The sequence below is a fragment of the Nannospalax galili genome, unplaced genomic scaffold (genome assembly GCF_000622305.1).
Source record: "Nannospalax galili isolate Female #2095 unplaced genomic scaffold, S.galili_v1.0 scaffold368, whole genome shotgun sequence".
NCBI classification, from domain to species: domain Eukaryota; kingdom Metazoa; phylum Chordata; class Mammalia; order Rodentia; family Spalacidae; genus Nannospalax; species Nannospalax galili.
The window spans coordinates 2,154,113-2,169,000 of record NW_008359963.1 but is presented as its reverse complement, the minus strand read 5'-3'; the positions used below and the strand labels follow the sequence as shown (position 1 = coordinate 2,169,000).

The window sequence follows — 14,888 nt, the reverse complement described above, 5'->3', positions numbered from 1 at the left end:
CAGTTGAGCTGGGATTCTATCCTGAAGTGGGGGAGTTTATGACTCTAGGCCTCTTGTTCTTAGAGACTGCCTCCAACTGCTCAAGGATGAGCAGGACCTTCCTTTACCCCACCTTTGAACAATCTGACTGGATTGGATGCTGGTGAAAGGATAACAGGTAAAGCAGAGTGTGGGTAGAAGCCAGTGGGTCCACAGGAGGCTATTTGACCAGGTCAACCAAAGCCCTCATTAGATGTCTAGGAATACTCTATGGTAGAGTAAAGGGCTCCCTGCAAGTTCCCTGGACCAGACCATATGTGTGGTTTCCACCAGCTCCACACTCCCTGATTCTAGTGTCCTGGGTCCTGAGAACAGAGGTCGTGGATCTGTAAAGGTCAGAGTCATCTAAGACATCAGAGAGAGCTGCAGAAGAGAGAAAGAAGCTGTCTCTTAGGAGACAAGAAGTCTCTTGAAGGAAGATAGGGATAGAAAAGCATCTGGGTCCAAGACCCATGGTGCAGAAGCATGCTGTGGAGGAAAGAGTGCAGAGCCCAGGGGTCAGAGAAACGAATGCATTCAGAAGAGCTATGTTGAGTGCTCCTCTGCCCTTGTTTACCCTGTTCAGTGTGCCACCCTTAGAACATTTCCTTTTTTCTGGAATGCTTAGTGAATATGTGGCCACCTTGCTCTCCAATTCCAGAAGAGCATATGCATTTTGACCCACAAATAAACAGTACAGGGGGAAAAAAATCATTTCAATGTAAATTCAAGGACCCATAGAAATAGACTTGGTACAATCTTTTGCATTTCCATGGAAGTTAGCTTATGCTATATCACTATGAACATGACCCAGTTTAGCAACATCAACACAGCAGGCACCAAAGAAAATGCCAAGTATTAGAAGACCAAGGCGTGTAGACAGGGAGAGGTCTACAAACCGTGGAGCGACACGAAGGCAGAAACCAGCAACTGGCTCTGCTTCTGATTAGAGCCCCTGGTACTCATGCTGCATAGAGGACCTGAGAAAGGACAATTTTAACAGCAGCAACAACAATAGACTCATAGGAACCTGCCCTTGATGTGGCTGCATCTCTCCACCCAAGGTACAAAGGCAGCTGCTGCAGAGACAAGGTGGTTTCAGGAGCTCCTGAATCCCTGGCCTTCCTTCACCTAAAGAAGATGGAGGGCAAGAGCTCTGGGAGCTCATTTCCATGTAAATGGAAATGGTAGCAGCAGATTTTCAGCAAAGCCACTCTCAAGGGGATGGATAAATGCTCTGCTGCCTAGTAAAACTGTACAGCACCCTCTGCTATCAAGTCAAAGCCCAAGAATCAGGTTGCATTTGAAAGGACCCTTCCTCAAATCAGATCTGGACATTCCAGGGGAACCTCTCATGGTCAAGGACCGAGGGACAGAACAGAAGCCACAGCAAGGTACCCTCTAACCAAGCTGCTTTCCTGAAGGGCTCTGAGACCTGAACACAGAATTTCCTGTCATTCATGAAGGACTAGGACTTCCACAGCACCAGCCCACAGATGTCCAACAGTAGCGTCCTACTTGCCAACCTGCAAAGAAGATTCCCAAGACTTAATGACAGTATGTGGAGGCAAGAAGAGGCGATCCACAAAGACAAGCACTTAAGGACCTAGGCATGTCCAACATGTGCCCCATGGGTTGAGGAAAGCCATGAATGTAGCCCAATACAAAATAAACTTCTTATTATGAGATATTTCTGAAATTTTTCTTTGTAATGCAATTGCATGGTCCAGAGACTTAACTTTGTAGATGACATCGTGTTGAAAAGTCAAAAGGTTGGACACACCTACATTAGATACAAAGGCAAACTCCCAGTTCATTCCACCATCCTAGCTAAGCCTACGGGGTTAATCACTTGCACCCGCATCTTCTGGGAATAGAAAGATTATGCCAGCTAACGGGGAAGCAGTGCAAGGGACATGTGGAGCAACCTCCTCCTTTGTGAACCTCTGCAGCACCTGTAATGAATTGCTTGCTGGCTTCACATGTTTAGTTTCTTTTCCTGAGGCTTCTATGAGCACACGGAAAGAGCTGATTGGGCTTGGGCCAACAGCTATTGAGAAGCTCCTCTTAACAGCACGGGGCTTTCTCCATCTCCAGACGTGACTATTCACCGAATGTACCAGCAGAGGACCAAGCACAAACTAGTACATCCCATTTTGCAGCAAAACAGCTTCTCCGGCTGCCCTACATCATACCCACACAAAACAAGCTGCCACAGGGTCAAGACCTGCATACAGGAGGCGTTTATCTGCTGCACCCACAGAGCATCCCCCACCTGCCTTCCCTATTTAGGGAGGCAAAAGAAAAAATGGCCCTCTGTGTGGTTAGAGAGATATCTCCTTCCAAACATCCAAGGCAGTAATCACTCTCTCACGTTTATCAAACCCTGATGCTACCTCGGGTACACGTGCATCCCCTATACCTCTGTGAGGTGCACAGAAATAAGCCTGCTGCCCCTGATTTACAGGGAAGAAGCCAGAACATGAAAAGGTTAGGTGATATGCTTCAGAGGTTGTAGAATGGTCATGGGGGTGGGGGGAAGTGGCAGAGGGCTTCATTCTCTGACAAGCCCACCTTTGAAGATTAGTGGATACTTGGCTAGATCTTTGAAGAACTCAAGGACAGGGCTGACAAGATGTGCAGGAAGGATCACCATCTAGAGCTGAATGTACAGAAAAATCTCAGCATCCCTGGAGGACTGCTGGAGGGGTGGTAAAGATGAAGTGCCCCACCACCATCCTGTGTGATTGAGCTCAAATGTCTCCCTGAAGATTCCCCAGGCACTGTATTACATTAAAGTAACCAAATGTCTGAAGGAAAGCAACATTAAGTGGGGGAAGGATTTATTTGACCCAAGGTTTGAGGGAATACAGTCCATCAACATGGGGAAGGCATGGTAGAAGGCAGCTCCTTGGTGGGGTTTCAGGGTTGGGGTGGTGTACATTATTGGGGTTTCTTCCTTACATCTTTGGGAAACAGGAAGCGTAGATTAAAGGAGATGCAGGGCTGGGCTATAACCCTCAAGGTTATAGTTCCTAGAAAGTCCTCCAGAGACACACTTCTTCCAGCTAGGCCAAACCTGCTAAGATTCTACAACCTCCAAAAACAGTGCCCCAAGTGCTGGGGGCCAAGTGTTCAAACATATGACCCTGTAGGGGACATTTTACATCAAAAACATAATGGCTCCCAAACATAGCCTTTCCCTTCTGGCTCCGTTAGCTTTCTAACCAATTGGTACAGGCATCCAGAATTTGGATCACTTAAACATTATCCTAATAATAGCATAAAAGTAAGCCTTCTGACCTCAAACAGGAGGAGGTATTCAATAGCCAGTATCAGGTGTGGATGGTTTGTGTTTTAAAAATTGTATTATCATTAATACTGATGAGAAATACAGATCCTCAGCTTCAACCTGCTTCTCCTCCCAACACTTAGGTGTGGATTGATTCCTAGCTTCTCCTCCTCATCCTTTCCTCTTTGCTCATCCCTAATTCCCTTCATGGGAAAGCCCATCCCCTTCCACAGCCCCCTCAATGTAGATGACACACACATCTTCATCGCTGACCCTTACTTCTCTCCTGAGCACCAAACTTGAGTTCTCAGCTGCTAGGTGGACAGACGGTGACCAAATGGGTATCCAGCAGGCAATGTGGCCTCCTTTTCCAGTGTTTCCTCCTCATTAGAGGCTCCTCCAAAGGGGCACTGCCAGTGGCTCTTCTTCCTCCATCCTTACATCCCACAGGCTGTCTGCCTCAGTTAATTCTCCCTCTTTGTGTCTTTTCCCCTCCATCGAGTCCCCTCTAGTTAAAGCCCTCATCCTGTCCCTCCTGGGTCAATGTAGTTGTTTCCTAACTGCCCCCCAATGAACATAAATCTTCAGCGGGGAGAGCTTTGTTCCTCCTGAATCTGCCACCTAGCCTCGGATAGACGCCTGATAAATATTTAATGAGCAAAGGTTTATGTACATTTCCATGTTCCACGCTGCTAAAAAATTCTTCTCTAAAACAACAACAAAACAAACAGATCATGCCATGCCCCCGAAGACATATTTTTGTAGATTTGTGGTTGCCCATCATGTAACATTGAAGCTCCTAAGCACTGTAGTTAGCTGGAAATGTGGGTCCAACCTACCCTTCCTGTATGTCTTTTACCAAGGCTTTCCTGAGCTGTTCCTTGTCTTTGGGACATACTCTTTTTCATTGAGCCTCTGTTCACACTGTCTCTCTTCTGAAAATATCACCTTCCAACACCATTTCTGACTGGAAAATTATCTTATTGATCAAGACTTGGCTCAAATGTCTTTGTGTTTGTTAACCCTTCCATATTTATCTTCCTCCCCAGAGTCTCCAAGATAAATTTCCACTAAGAACCTACTGTACCACACCATGGTAGTTAGTTCCATGGGACTATTGGGACCAAAGATCAGGGGCTATCCAAGAAAGCCTATACCACACATCTACCTTGGCCTGAGCCATCGGGTATTATGATGCTTTTGTGACACTTCACCCCTCCCAGGCAAAGGAAGCTTTCAGTAGGGTTCACTCAAGCACAATGAATGCAGCAAGCGTTCACCGGCAGTTTGTCCTCAATGACGCTGGTACCTCAGGGGATTATGACACTTCCCCAGTGACCTGTTGATTTCTAACACACCTCAGGAAGTATTGCCTCCCTTTCACAGATAATGCAATGGAGGTGGCAAGTAGATTACCATCTCCCAGCCCCAAGGCAAACTGGTTACTCTCTGCAAGACCCTATTCCTCTCCAACTCTTGGTCCCAGACCAAGCATATCCACCAAGTCAATATTAAAAGTAACTGAGCACCTCCCACCTACAAGGCACCTTAGGAATAAATAGGATGACAGACCAAAACTGGCCCCATGTCTAATCAGGGTGGGGAAACTGGAGCAAGCCTCCTATAGGCCACATAGCAATTCACAACTATATTGTTCTAAACTACACAAACTATGTTTTTAAAAGATTGTTTCTCTATTTAAGTATAATTTAAATAGAGGAAGCCCCCATTAGCTATGCTACAACCTTAATTTGCAGAAGTCTCTTATCCCCTAAAACTGTTACCTCTTTGTGTGTGTGTGTGTGTGTGTGTGTGTGTGTGTGTGTGTGTGTGTGTGTGTGTGGTGTATGGGTATATACGCATGCACATAAAATGCTTTAGGAGGCTAGAGGTCAATCAGCTGTCTTCCTCCAAGGCTTTCCATCTTATTTTTTGAGACATGCTCTTTCACTGAATCCAGAGCTCACTGACTGGTTACACTGGCTGACCAGCAAGCCCCAGGGATCCTCCTGTCATCATCCCCATGGCACTGGAAGTATACATGTGCACAGTCACACCTGGGTTTTTATGTGAGTGATGGGGATCTGAACTCAGGTACTGGTGCTTGCACACCAAGCATTTAAACAACAGAGCCACCTCCCCAGCTCCCTACTGTTTCCCTTCTGGTTAGATTCTGACATTAAGATTCAGAGTTAGTTAACAGCAGCCATCAAAAAGGTAACTGAGAACCTTTCACAAGATTAAGCCTAGCAAATTTCCATAAAACCAGTAGATCCTGTTATCTGTCCCAAGGAAAAAAGAAACCCCAGAATCTTCTGAGTTTAAGAGCTTAAAGCCCAGAAAACTCTTCTACACACTTCACTGAAAACTTGAATTTGACAACTAGCTAGATCAGTAACGATGTTGTGGGAATGCCACTGTTAAATCCACTCTAAGAATGTATTTTATTTCTTTCTAAAAAGAACCTCCCTCTTACTGGCTCACCCAATTCAACCACATATATCTTTTATAAATGCAATCAGACCCAAGAAATAAGGTCGTTTTGTATTTTGTTACTGTCAGAAAAAAGAAATATAGTGCATGAGTGACCTTCCTTGTCCAGCTCTTCTTCCACACTGGTAATTCCAGGAAATAAAAGTCAACCAATTTCAAACTGAAGCATAAGATAGCCAAGTGTAGCCTTCATTTCCAAAGAACCTCACCCTTACTCATCATCCTCTCTTGAAAAGCTCAATTATTGGGATAATGATGAAATGGCTGATGATCAAGGTTACTGGGCTCTGCAATTCTTCCCACTTCTCAGCACCAAAGTCCATTCCTAGAGACTGCAAACCCACTCATATACACAGACAGGGTCACACAGGTGTCTGCCCAGGTGCCCTGGCTTGTGGGGGCTACACATGCCTCTGGGGTCTCCTCAGTGGAGTAATCACAATCACACTCCCAAATTTAATGTCACTTCCAAATCATGTCAAGGATTATTTTTGTTTGACTTCTCTGATGCTCCCAATTTACCTTAAGATTAATAAGCAATTACAATACTCCCAATTAAGAAGCTATTTCAAAATGCACTTTTAATTCTAGTTTGTGAGCAACTCACTTAATTATTTCTATTTGTTTTTCTTCTTGAGTGGATATTTCTTCTTTTAGAGTAGCTTAGATATGTTTTCCATTAGCATTGGGCCAAATTCGTCCTTAAAATGCAGCCTCAAGCTCACCCCTCATCTAACATGCCTTCCTAGGCAGCAGTGCAGACAACTCTCAGATCTCCTGGACCACCACATCTATTCTTCCTTCAAATTTAACCTTTCGGGCGAAATTTTCACTTAGGCTTCCAAGTCCTGCATGTCATATTTTTCTTGCCTCCTGAGTGCTGGATTTACAGGTGTGTTCCTCTATTTCTTGCTTCCTAATCTGGCTCTGCCTAATCATTTGAAGAATCCAGAAAAGCAACCTCATTAAGGCTGTCTCAAATTACAATGGAAAAAAAAGGGAGGGAAGTAGTCAAAAATCTCCTCTTTGTACATCAGAAAATGAAGGTGGTATTATGTATAGAAACCTCTTGCAAACTAACATATATTAGCTGAGGTATGGTTAGTGCTTGTCCAAAGTTACATGGAAAAGAGCCACTAAAGAAGGCTTTCATGTTGGGGCAGGGGGCAACAAACAGCTCAAAGAATCATTAAAAGGGGATGAGGACCCTGTGAGCCAATCGTGGGTAGGCTCCAGGGACCAGCCATCCCTTTGCTGAGAGCAGGTAAGAATTAGTAACACTCCATTTGGCCTGAGGGACAGGTTCTGGGGTTTCTGATCTCTGACCACTCATTATCCACCCAGAGCCCAGGCTTCAGGCACTCTGGCTTCTCTTTGTCCTGGGTTATGGGGTTTCGTTGCGGATTCACTGGTACACTTTCTACTGTTTTTGGACACAATACCAGAGTTCTCTTATGTCACTGCAGGGAAGCCAATTTTCAAAATATTTGATAATCTCAGCTCAAAGAGACATGTTTGGGTCAAATACCATAAAAAGGAGGAAAAAAATGTACTTGGGGATTAGAATTTTTCTGCCCTGGCAAGCTAAAAGAAAGTCTATAATGAAAAGGATGGTCTGAGCCAGGTGGCCCTGGGCAGTGGCCTGATCTCGGCGTCCCTCAGGTTCTTAACAACAGTATCACCTGCAAGTCACTGTTCATAATTAAATGAACTAACATGTTTGAAGTGTGGCGAACAGCATAGGCACAAACTACGCATGCAATTAATATTGTTAGTGATTTGGAAACTTTTACCAATCACTCATATATTGACCAGTTTAACATTTCCTCCCATCTTTTCTCAATCTTCTGTAGTTAGCAATATTTGAAAGAGCTTGTTCCTATGAGAATGGAACAATAAATGAATTATATCCACTGCATGAAATGATAGATCTTATGTGTCTACCATAGATATCATGGGTCTTGGTGTGATGTATGTTTGTAAATAATTTTAAAAGTCCATTTGTTTGGACCTTTCTTTCCTTCAATTCAGAGGCAATGATCCTAGTGTCCTACTTAGGCATACTGTTACCCTGTGTGGTTATTTCAATTAACAAACACCAAATGAGTTTCCAAAATAAGGCAAGAATAAGGAGAAACTACCAGAAAATCACCCTTTTCACAGTATCAAAACACTATATCTTTAACTGAATTAAAAATCCTGTTTGTAAAAATTATCCTGAAGCCGGGCATGGTAAGGCATGCCTTTAATCCCAGCACTCAGGAGGCAGAGGCAGGTGGATCTCTGTGAGTTCAAGGCCAGCCTGGTCTACATAGTGAGTTCAGGTCAGCTACAGAGAGACCCTATTTCAAAAAGACAAAAAGAAAAAAAGAAAAAAAAAGAAAGAAATTGTCCTGAAAGTCATTTGAGTTTTTGAGTCTTAAATTTAGTTTCCCCAGGAGCAAGAACTGAATCTCATTGTATGTACATCTCTAGGGCCTGCAATAGACCTTTTGGATGGAAGAATAGATAGGGAAAAGACCATCTCAGAATTTGGAACCCACCAATTCCTAACAATCCCCCTTATTTGTGAGTATTTGTTCCAAGATTCCCACTGAATGCCTAAAGCATGAATACTACCAAACTCCACATAGCAAACTATATTTTTTCTTATACATACCTATGACAAAGTTTAATTTATATATCAAGCACAGTAAGGATTAACAGCAATACCAAATAATGAAACAACAATTATAATAACATGTCACAATATAAGTTATCTGACTACAGGGAGCTAGAGAGCTGGCTCAGTGGTTAAGAGCCCTGGCTGCTCTTGCAGAAGACCTGGGTTTGATTCCTAGGACCCACATGACAGCTAACAACTGTCCGTAACTCCAGTTCCAGGAGATTTGACGCCCTCTTCTGACCTCTGAGGGCATTGCATGGCATGGGTTCACCTACCTACACGCAGGCAATACACTCATACACATAAAAATAATAAAATACTTTAAAAAAAACACAAGTTATTGGACTATCACCTCAAAATACTGTGTTGCATCGTATGCTGGTCAAAGGGATAATTCGCCTCCCAAGCAGGAGGCAGTGGGCAGGATGGCAAAAGATTTCCTCATGTTACTCAAAACAGCATTTGACTGCTTATTGTAGAATTTTCTTCTTAATATTTTAAGCCACAGCGATGACTAGTAACTGGAATCATGGCAACAAAACTGCAGTTAAGGGTGGCTACTATAACGAGGGAACCAAAGAGTATTGGTAGTATGGAAGAAACTGAGTCAAGCAGAAGTTACACAACCTGCCCAGAACCATGAAGACATTTAAGGACAGACACTGACCTCGAACTCTACCCATCCTATACAGAATGCAGAGTCCGTGTTCTAGACCAGAGCTTTCCATTTGGAGGCCTCTGGAAGCACTGGAGATACGTCTCCAACATCAAGAACAGAATAACATAGACACTTTTCTTCATGTTTCTGAGTACCTACTGGGGCAGGATCCTTCACCCACACTCAACATTATTCTCAGGAATTAGAGCAACACTGACTCTCTCTGACTTGCATTTCCTCTTCAGGCCCCTGAGATGTGAGATTTGCTAGTTGTTACATGAAATCCTTTTTCTGTCCCCAAAAGCTTTTGGAGTAGACTCTGTCAATAAATTGAAAGAGTTTCCAGGCTGCTTATACTAAAGCAGGCTTTGTTAAAGAACTATGTGCTAGAGTTTCAGGAACTGGGACTTTGCTTACAGACTAAGTGCAGCTTGAAATCATGGACATTAGGTGTAGCATTGCATGAAAGGCTTGTATGCTACCATGGAAGGATTTTTTTTCTCAATAAAACATTAAGACACTGACAACTACAAGCCAGATGAGCTCTCAGAAAGTATCTGCTCCTACCTGCTGCCACAGAGCCCATGACCCAAATGAGACCAAAGGGGTTAAATTCAGCCAGAATCATAACTCCGACCTGGAAGCAGAGAAGTTACATAGCTCCCTTGACATCCAGTGCACTCCTGCTCCAAACTCTTCTGTGGGTCCCCCTGTCTGCTTTGAGACATCAGGACGCTCTCTGGGGCTTTCAAGACCCTTATGAAAAGACTCCAAAAGATCTGTCCTTCTATATACTGGTTCCCTGTAGTCATGTCATATCCTACATCAATCGGAGTTCTCTGCTCCCTGGTGAGTCCAATCATGTAGCTACCTCCACCTTTTTGCAGAAGGTACCTCTGGCCCTGACATGCTCCACCCATCCCCACCCCATCCTAAGTGACTTTCCTGATTTCTCTCCCAACCTCCTAGATGACCTCCAACTGGATGTGGCCTCAACTTACAACTGTTGCTGGGTGCCTACAACATAAAAATGAATCAAATCGAGACCCTTTACCCTCTGAGGGCTTAAAATACTATGGTCAAGGGCTACACCCTGGAGCAAAGCAGGGCTGGGTAAGAGAGGAATTTAATGATCAGAGAAACATGAAGGAGATTTGGGCACTTGGGTTAGACCTTCAATTTATTTATTAGGAGAGTAAGGGAAGTTTCTACTAGTTAAAAAGAATATTGTACACAATAGGGACAGGTGCTCAATGTTTACTGAATAAAGCAACCCCCCCAAATTAAGGCATTATCTTAGCTGCTTCTCCATGACCTCCTGTACTTATTGAGTGCCTACATGACTTCTATCCCTGACACCAACCTCTTAAGTTAAGCATCCTCCTCCTCATTTTATAGATGAAGAAACTGAGGCCCCCAGCACCTCAAATCTCAAAGCTTTGCAGTGTGAGACCCCACCCTGAGTTCCCAATAATAGAAGAAATTCATCTTCAAGGAGTAACTTGTACAGCAAACTCTTAGTTCTCTCCCTGTAAGTCTAGATGGACCAATCTGGACATCCCTCAAAACCCAGGAGGCTTCTGGGAAAGCAAATTGAAGCAAGCGAAAAAAGCAGCTAAAGTCATGGTCTGCACAGATTCTGGGCACGGTGGTAAGCCCCTATAAGCCTGGTAGGAATTCGCTCAGGATATTCTGTTTCTGTGGCTCCAAATGAAGGCCCTTCTTCCTAACTGACAAAAGACAGCTCAGAGAGAGCTACCCAAGTCACTTCAAGCTAAGTCAGGCTCATGAAAGCTCTCCTAGGGCTCAAAGAATTGAATTGGATCTCTGGCTTTCCAGGACAAAGCATTTTGGTTTTGATGGAGTCCCTTCCCCTCTTCTCCTTTGTCTGATCATTTTCTCAATTTTTCCCTTTCTAGTTGAAGCTTTTTCTATAATTCTTGTATTGGGCACATGCTTTTTCCCCTCCTAGCTGAGACTATTATATCTTGCTATTGTGGTGTTCCTTTTCCACTGAAAGCAATCAAAAATGAAAATCCACATTTCAGAAGTGTCTATTAAATATGCACCTTTTGTGGATAAAAAAAGAAAGCACTCTCTGAGGGCTGATGTTCAGCTGTGTTTCACCTACAGATTAGATACTGGGTGAGACTTCTGCTCCTTAGCAGGCCATTTGCATTTGGTAATTGAGAAGGAGGCCAGAAGTCTGCAGTCAGAAGCAACTTACTTTAAGGAACACCTTAGTCTAAAATATTGCTAATCAGGCTATGGGTCTTTGGACCAGTAACAAAGGCTTCACATGGGAGCCTATTAGCAATGCAAGGGTTGGAGAGATGGCTCAGTGGTGGTTAAGAGAATTGGCTGCTTTTCCAGGGGACCTGAGTGTGGATCCCAGCATCCATGTTGGGTGGCTCACAATCACCTATAACTCCAGCTCCAGGGGATCCAACACCCTCTTCTGGCCTCCTCAGGCACCAACACAAATGTGGCAGACACACTCACACACACACATACACACACACACACACACACACACACAAATAAAAATAATAAATATTTTTAAAATAGAAAAGAAATGCAGACTCTCGGACCCTACCAATAGAATTAGGATCTGCTTTATAACAAGATCCCAGGTGATTTGCATGTCCATCAAAGTTCAAAGAGCACAGGTCTAGAGTAAGGGTGAATTTGTCTTTATTGTCATCCTGGACATTACCTGAATTTCTTTTCTAGGAAAGTACCCCTGTCTAGTGAACTCCTTAGGATATCCCTCACTGCCTTTCCCTGTCCAGACTGCCAGCTCACATTGGAATGGTAAGTAGTCCTTTAGAAACCAGTGTCCATCTAAAAGAGTTCCAGGTGAAATAAGGCTGGTGGCTAGCCTTTCTGCAGCATTATGAGAGCTCATGGGAAAGCTGTGAAACTGAAGGGTGACAGGCAACTCTCACTCCCACTCTGTTTCCCGGGCTCTGGACCCTCTTGCTTGCCATGCTCCCCTCTGGGAAGGGATGGAAAAAGATACCACTGTACAGGCTTCACAGGTGACTGATGGGTCCAAAAGGGTTTGCTGAACACAGAGCTCTGCAGAAAGCTCTGAAAACACAAACGGGAAGAACCAGGGGCATAGCCTTTAAATTCAGACTGTGATCAGACCTCAGACATCCAAAAACGACAGTTGAGATGTATGTAGACAGACTCTGATTAGCTTATCTGTCATCTACTGAGAGGGACATGGACCAGGAAGACAGAAAGTCTCCTCAAGGACCTGGTTGGAGGGAACGGGAGCTAGAACTGAAAGGCAAGATCAGAGAACAGGAAAAGACCCAGGCCTGGTGAGTCTTACCTGCTTATGAGGTGGAGCTAGTGCCCAGAGAGGCAAGAGCCCTGGCCGGCCACAAAGACATGGTCTGGCCTCACATTTGACCTTGTCTGCTATCAAGAGGGTGCCTGCCTCTGAGACATCTCTATTAAAAAATAAATAAAATAACAGCACCAAAAAGTTATCCCTTAAAACAAAACCACCACTTACCCTTTCCACCCAAAGCAAAAGCAAGTTTGTTGTTTTTTGGTTTTTTTTTTTTTTTTTTTTTTCCTAATTCTGACAGACTTGCACAGCACAATAAACACTTTTCTACCCTGGGCATCATTCAGATGTCTACATGGAATGCCTGATTTACTGACTGTTCTGCGCTAAGGCCTATGTGCCATTTTCCTCCCCCAGTTTGGCTAATTTTCTACTCGCACACCCCCACCCCCATCTTCAATGTGGAAACAGCTCATTTGTGCCAAGCGATGCTCGTTTTTCATCTAATGACAATTTACTTACATATCACCAGTATTTGAGCTATGAGAAGATAATTCTGTCCTTCACATGTGCACATCAGCAAGCACTCAAGGAAAATTTGGAACAGACAGAATGATGGACAGTGGTGAGCAAGGGAGGCAGGGAGATACTTAAGCTGGGAGATTCAGACAGGAACTCCATCTGTCTTCCTCTACCACAACCAAAAGATAGCCCTCTCCCTTGGAATCAAGTCTGTTATAGATTAGCCGCCTACAGAGACTGGGCCAATCAATTTTATTTCAGCGAACTTCCACTTCATAGAAGAGCACTTGACTTGATCCCCCCTGTAAATCAGACCTAGCTAAGCAATCTTCCAGAAACATACCTGAAGAAAACTGCAACCTTTCCCCACCCCCAACAGCCACCACCGGCAAGCCTGAACACACCACCTCCAGGAAAGAGAAAGTTAACTTTCAAATAAACCTGTCCTTCAACCAGTCTGGCCATGTTTGCAGAGCCTTTACATTCCTAGAGGCAATTGTTCTAATACTGCCCAAATCCAGAAGCTAAAACCTGACCGGTCTGCAGAGGGCAAAGAACAAGGGTCAAAGGTCCACAAATACACCACGTTTTCTTTCTCTCTTCCTTTTTCTCTTAGACCAAAATGCAAATAATGGACCAGGCTTTTTGTCTGTTCTTCCTTTAGAAAAGCCACGCTGGGCCGACGGTGGGTATGTGAACCTGCACGGGTTCTAGAGAATTTTCTGTGAGCTCCAGGGGTTTTGCGGAAGGCTGGGACACTGGGATCCTGCTTCTTAGGCATCCCTGAAGTCTGGATGCAGGCAGGAGGTGCAGAGCTGTCCTGCCAGCTAGGCTACCCCTCCCTGCCGGGTCAATTCAAAGCCCTCCCATCACAGAGGGGTCACTCACCACCGGTGAGCTGTGCAGGGCCAAAGCACAGCGCCAGCTGAAACCACAGGATCACCGCTAAGAGTCTCTGGGGGGACTGAGGCTGCTGTTGCTGCTGCTGCTGTTCTAGAAATCCATCTCCATTGCTCGGGTTCATTCCATGATACATCTTTCATCCACAGAGGGCATCCAGCTTGCAAGAGTCTGCAACCAGGAGCGGAACATGACAATACCCGCGGTTGCCTGGGCTCTGGGACCACGCTCTCCCTCCTCCGCCCTGGGGACCCGGTGCCTTGGCTTCGCAAGCTCCATCCCGGTTCTCCCCAGAGCGGCCCCCGCCCCCTTTCCCACCGCGAGATCCTCCCAGTCACCCCCTCGCGGAGTCCTCGGAGTAGCAGCCGTGGGATGCTGCGCGTGCGGGAGGGATGGAGGAGGGGAGGGAGGGCAGGGGTTAGCGCACACTGGCTCTGCGCTGCTCCCCGGGATTCAGCAGTGGTGACCAAGAGAGGAAAGTCTAAAGCCTTCCAGCGTCCAGGGGCTAAGGAAACACTTTTCCCCGGGCCTGTACGTTTCACTCTTAGGAATCTCACATTGTGCCACCGGCTGCCCTCTGCTACTTCTCTGGTTTTCCCGGGATCGGGAGGGTCCTATTGCCCAGGTCGTCTATGAGATCTCTTTGAGCTGATTTTTATAAAAATTCCTCCCTTGGGGGTGCAGAACCAGGAGCCAACTCGCCCTGCCAGGCCTGCGCGCGCCTCCCCGGGGCAGGCTGACCCCTTCTGGGCTTCAGGCTCTTACCTGTGGGTCTCATGCATCAGGCCCCCCCTCCCCCCGCGGGCCCCGCGCGCCCCCCCGCGGGGCGGGCTCCCCCCTTTTGGCCTTCAGGCTCTTCCGTGGGGGTCTCATGCTTGCATCTCCCTCCCCCCCCCCCCCCCCCCCCCCCGCCAGTCTAACCCGCATCTGTGCGCGACCTCTGCTGCCGCCGCTGCGCGAGCGAGCAGGAGAGCGAGACGGAAGCCTGGGCGGCCGCGGCAGCTCCCGACTGCAGCCGCCCCCGCCCGCCCGACCG

The 14,888-nt window shown here is 45.7% G+C and overlaps 1 protein-coding gene across 2 annotated transcripts in view; it reads right to left on the bottom strand.

The window, feature by feature from the left end:
* Positions 1 to 14,634, bottom strand: part of Susd4 (sushi domain containing 4) — a 136,644-nt gene extending 122,010 nt beyond the window's left edge. For both annotated transcript variants that reach the window (XM_008823745.2, XM_008823747.2), the window contains exons 1-2: positions 14,618 to 14,634; positions 13,841 to 14,023 (exon numbers count right to left, since the gene is read on the bottom strand). In XM_008823745.2, the coding sequence (XP_008821967.1) occupies positions 13,841 to 13,988 (148 nt within the window). In that variant the 5' untranslated portion in view covers positions 13,989 to 14,023; positions 14,618 to 14,634. The remainder of the gene's footprint in view (positions 1 to 13,840; positions 14,024 to 14,617) is intronic.
* Between the last annotated feature and the right edge of the window lie 254 nt (positions 14,635 to 14,888).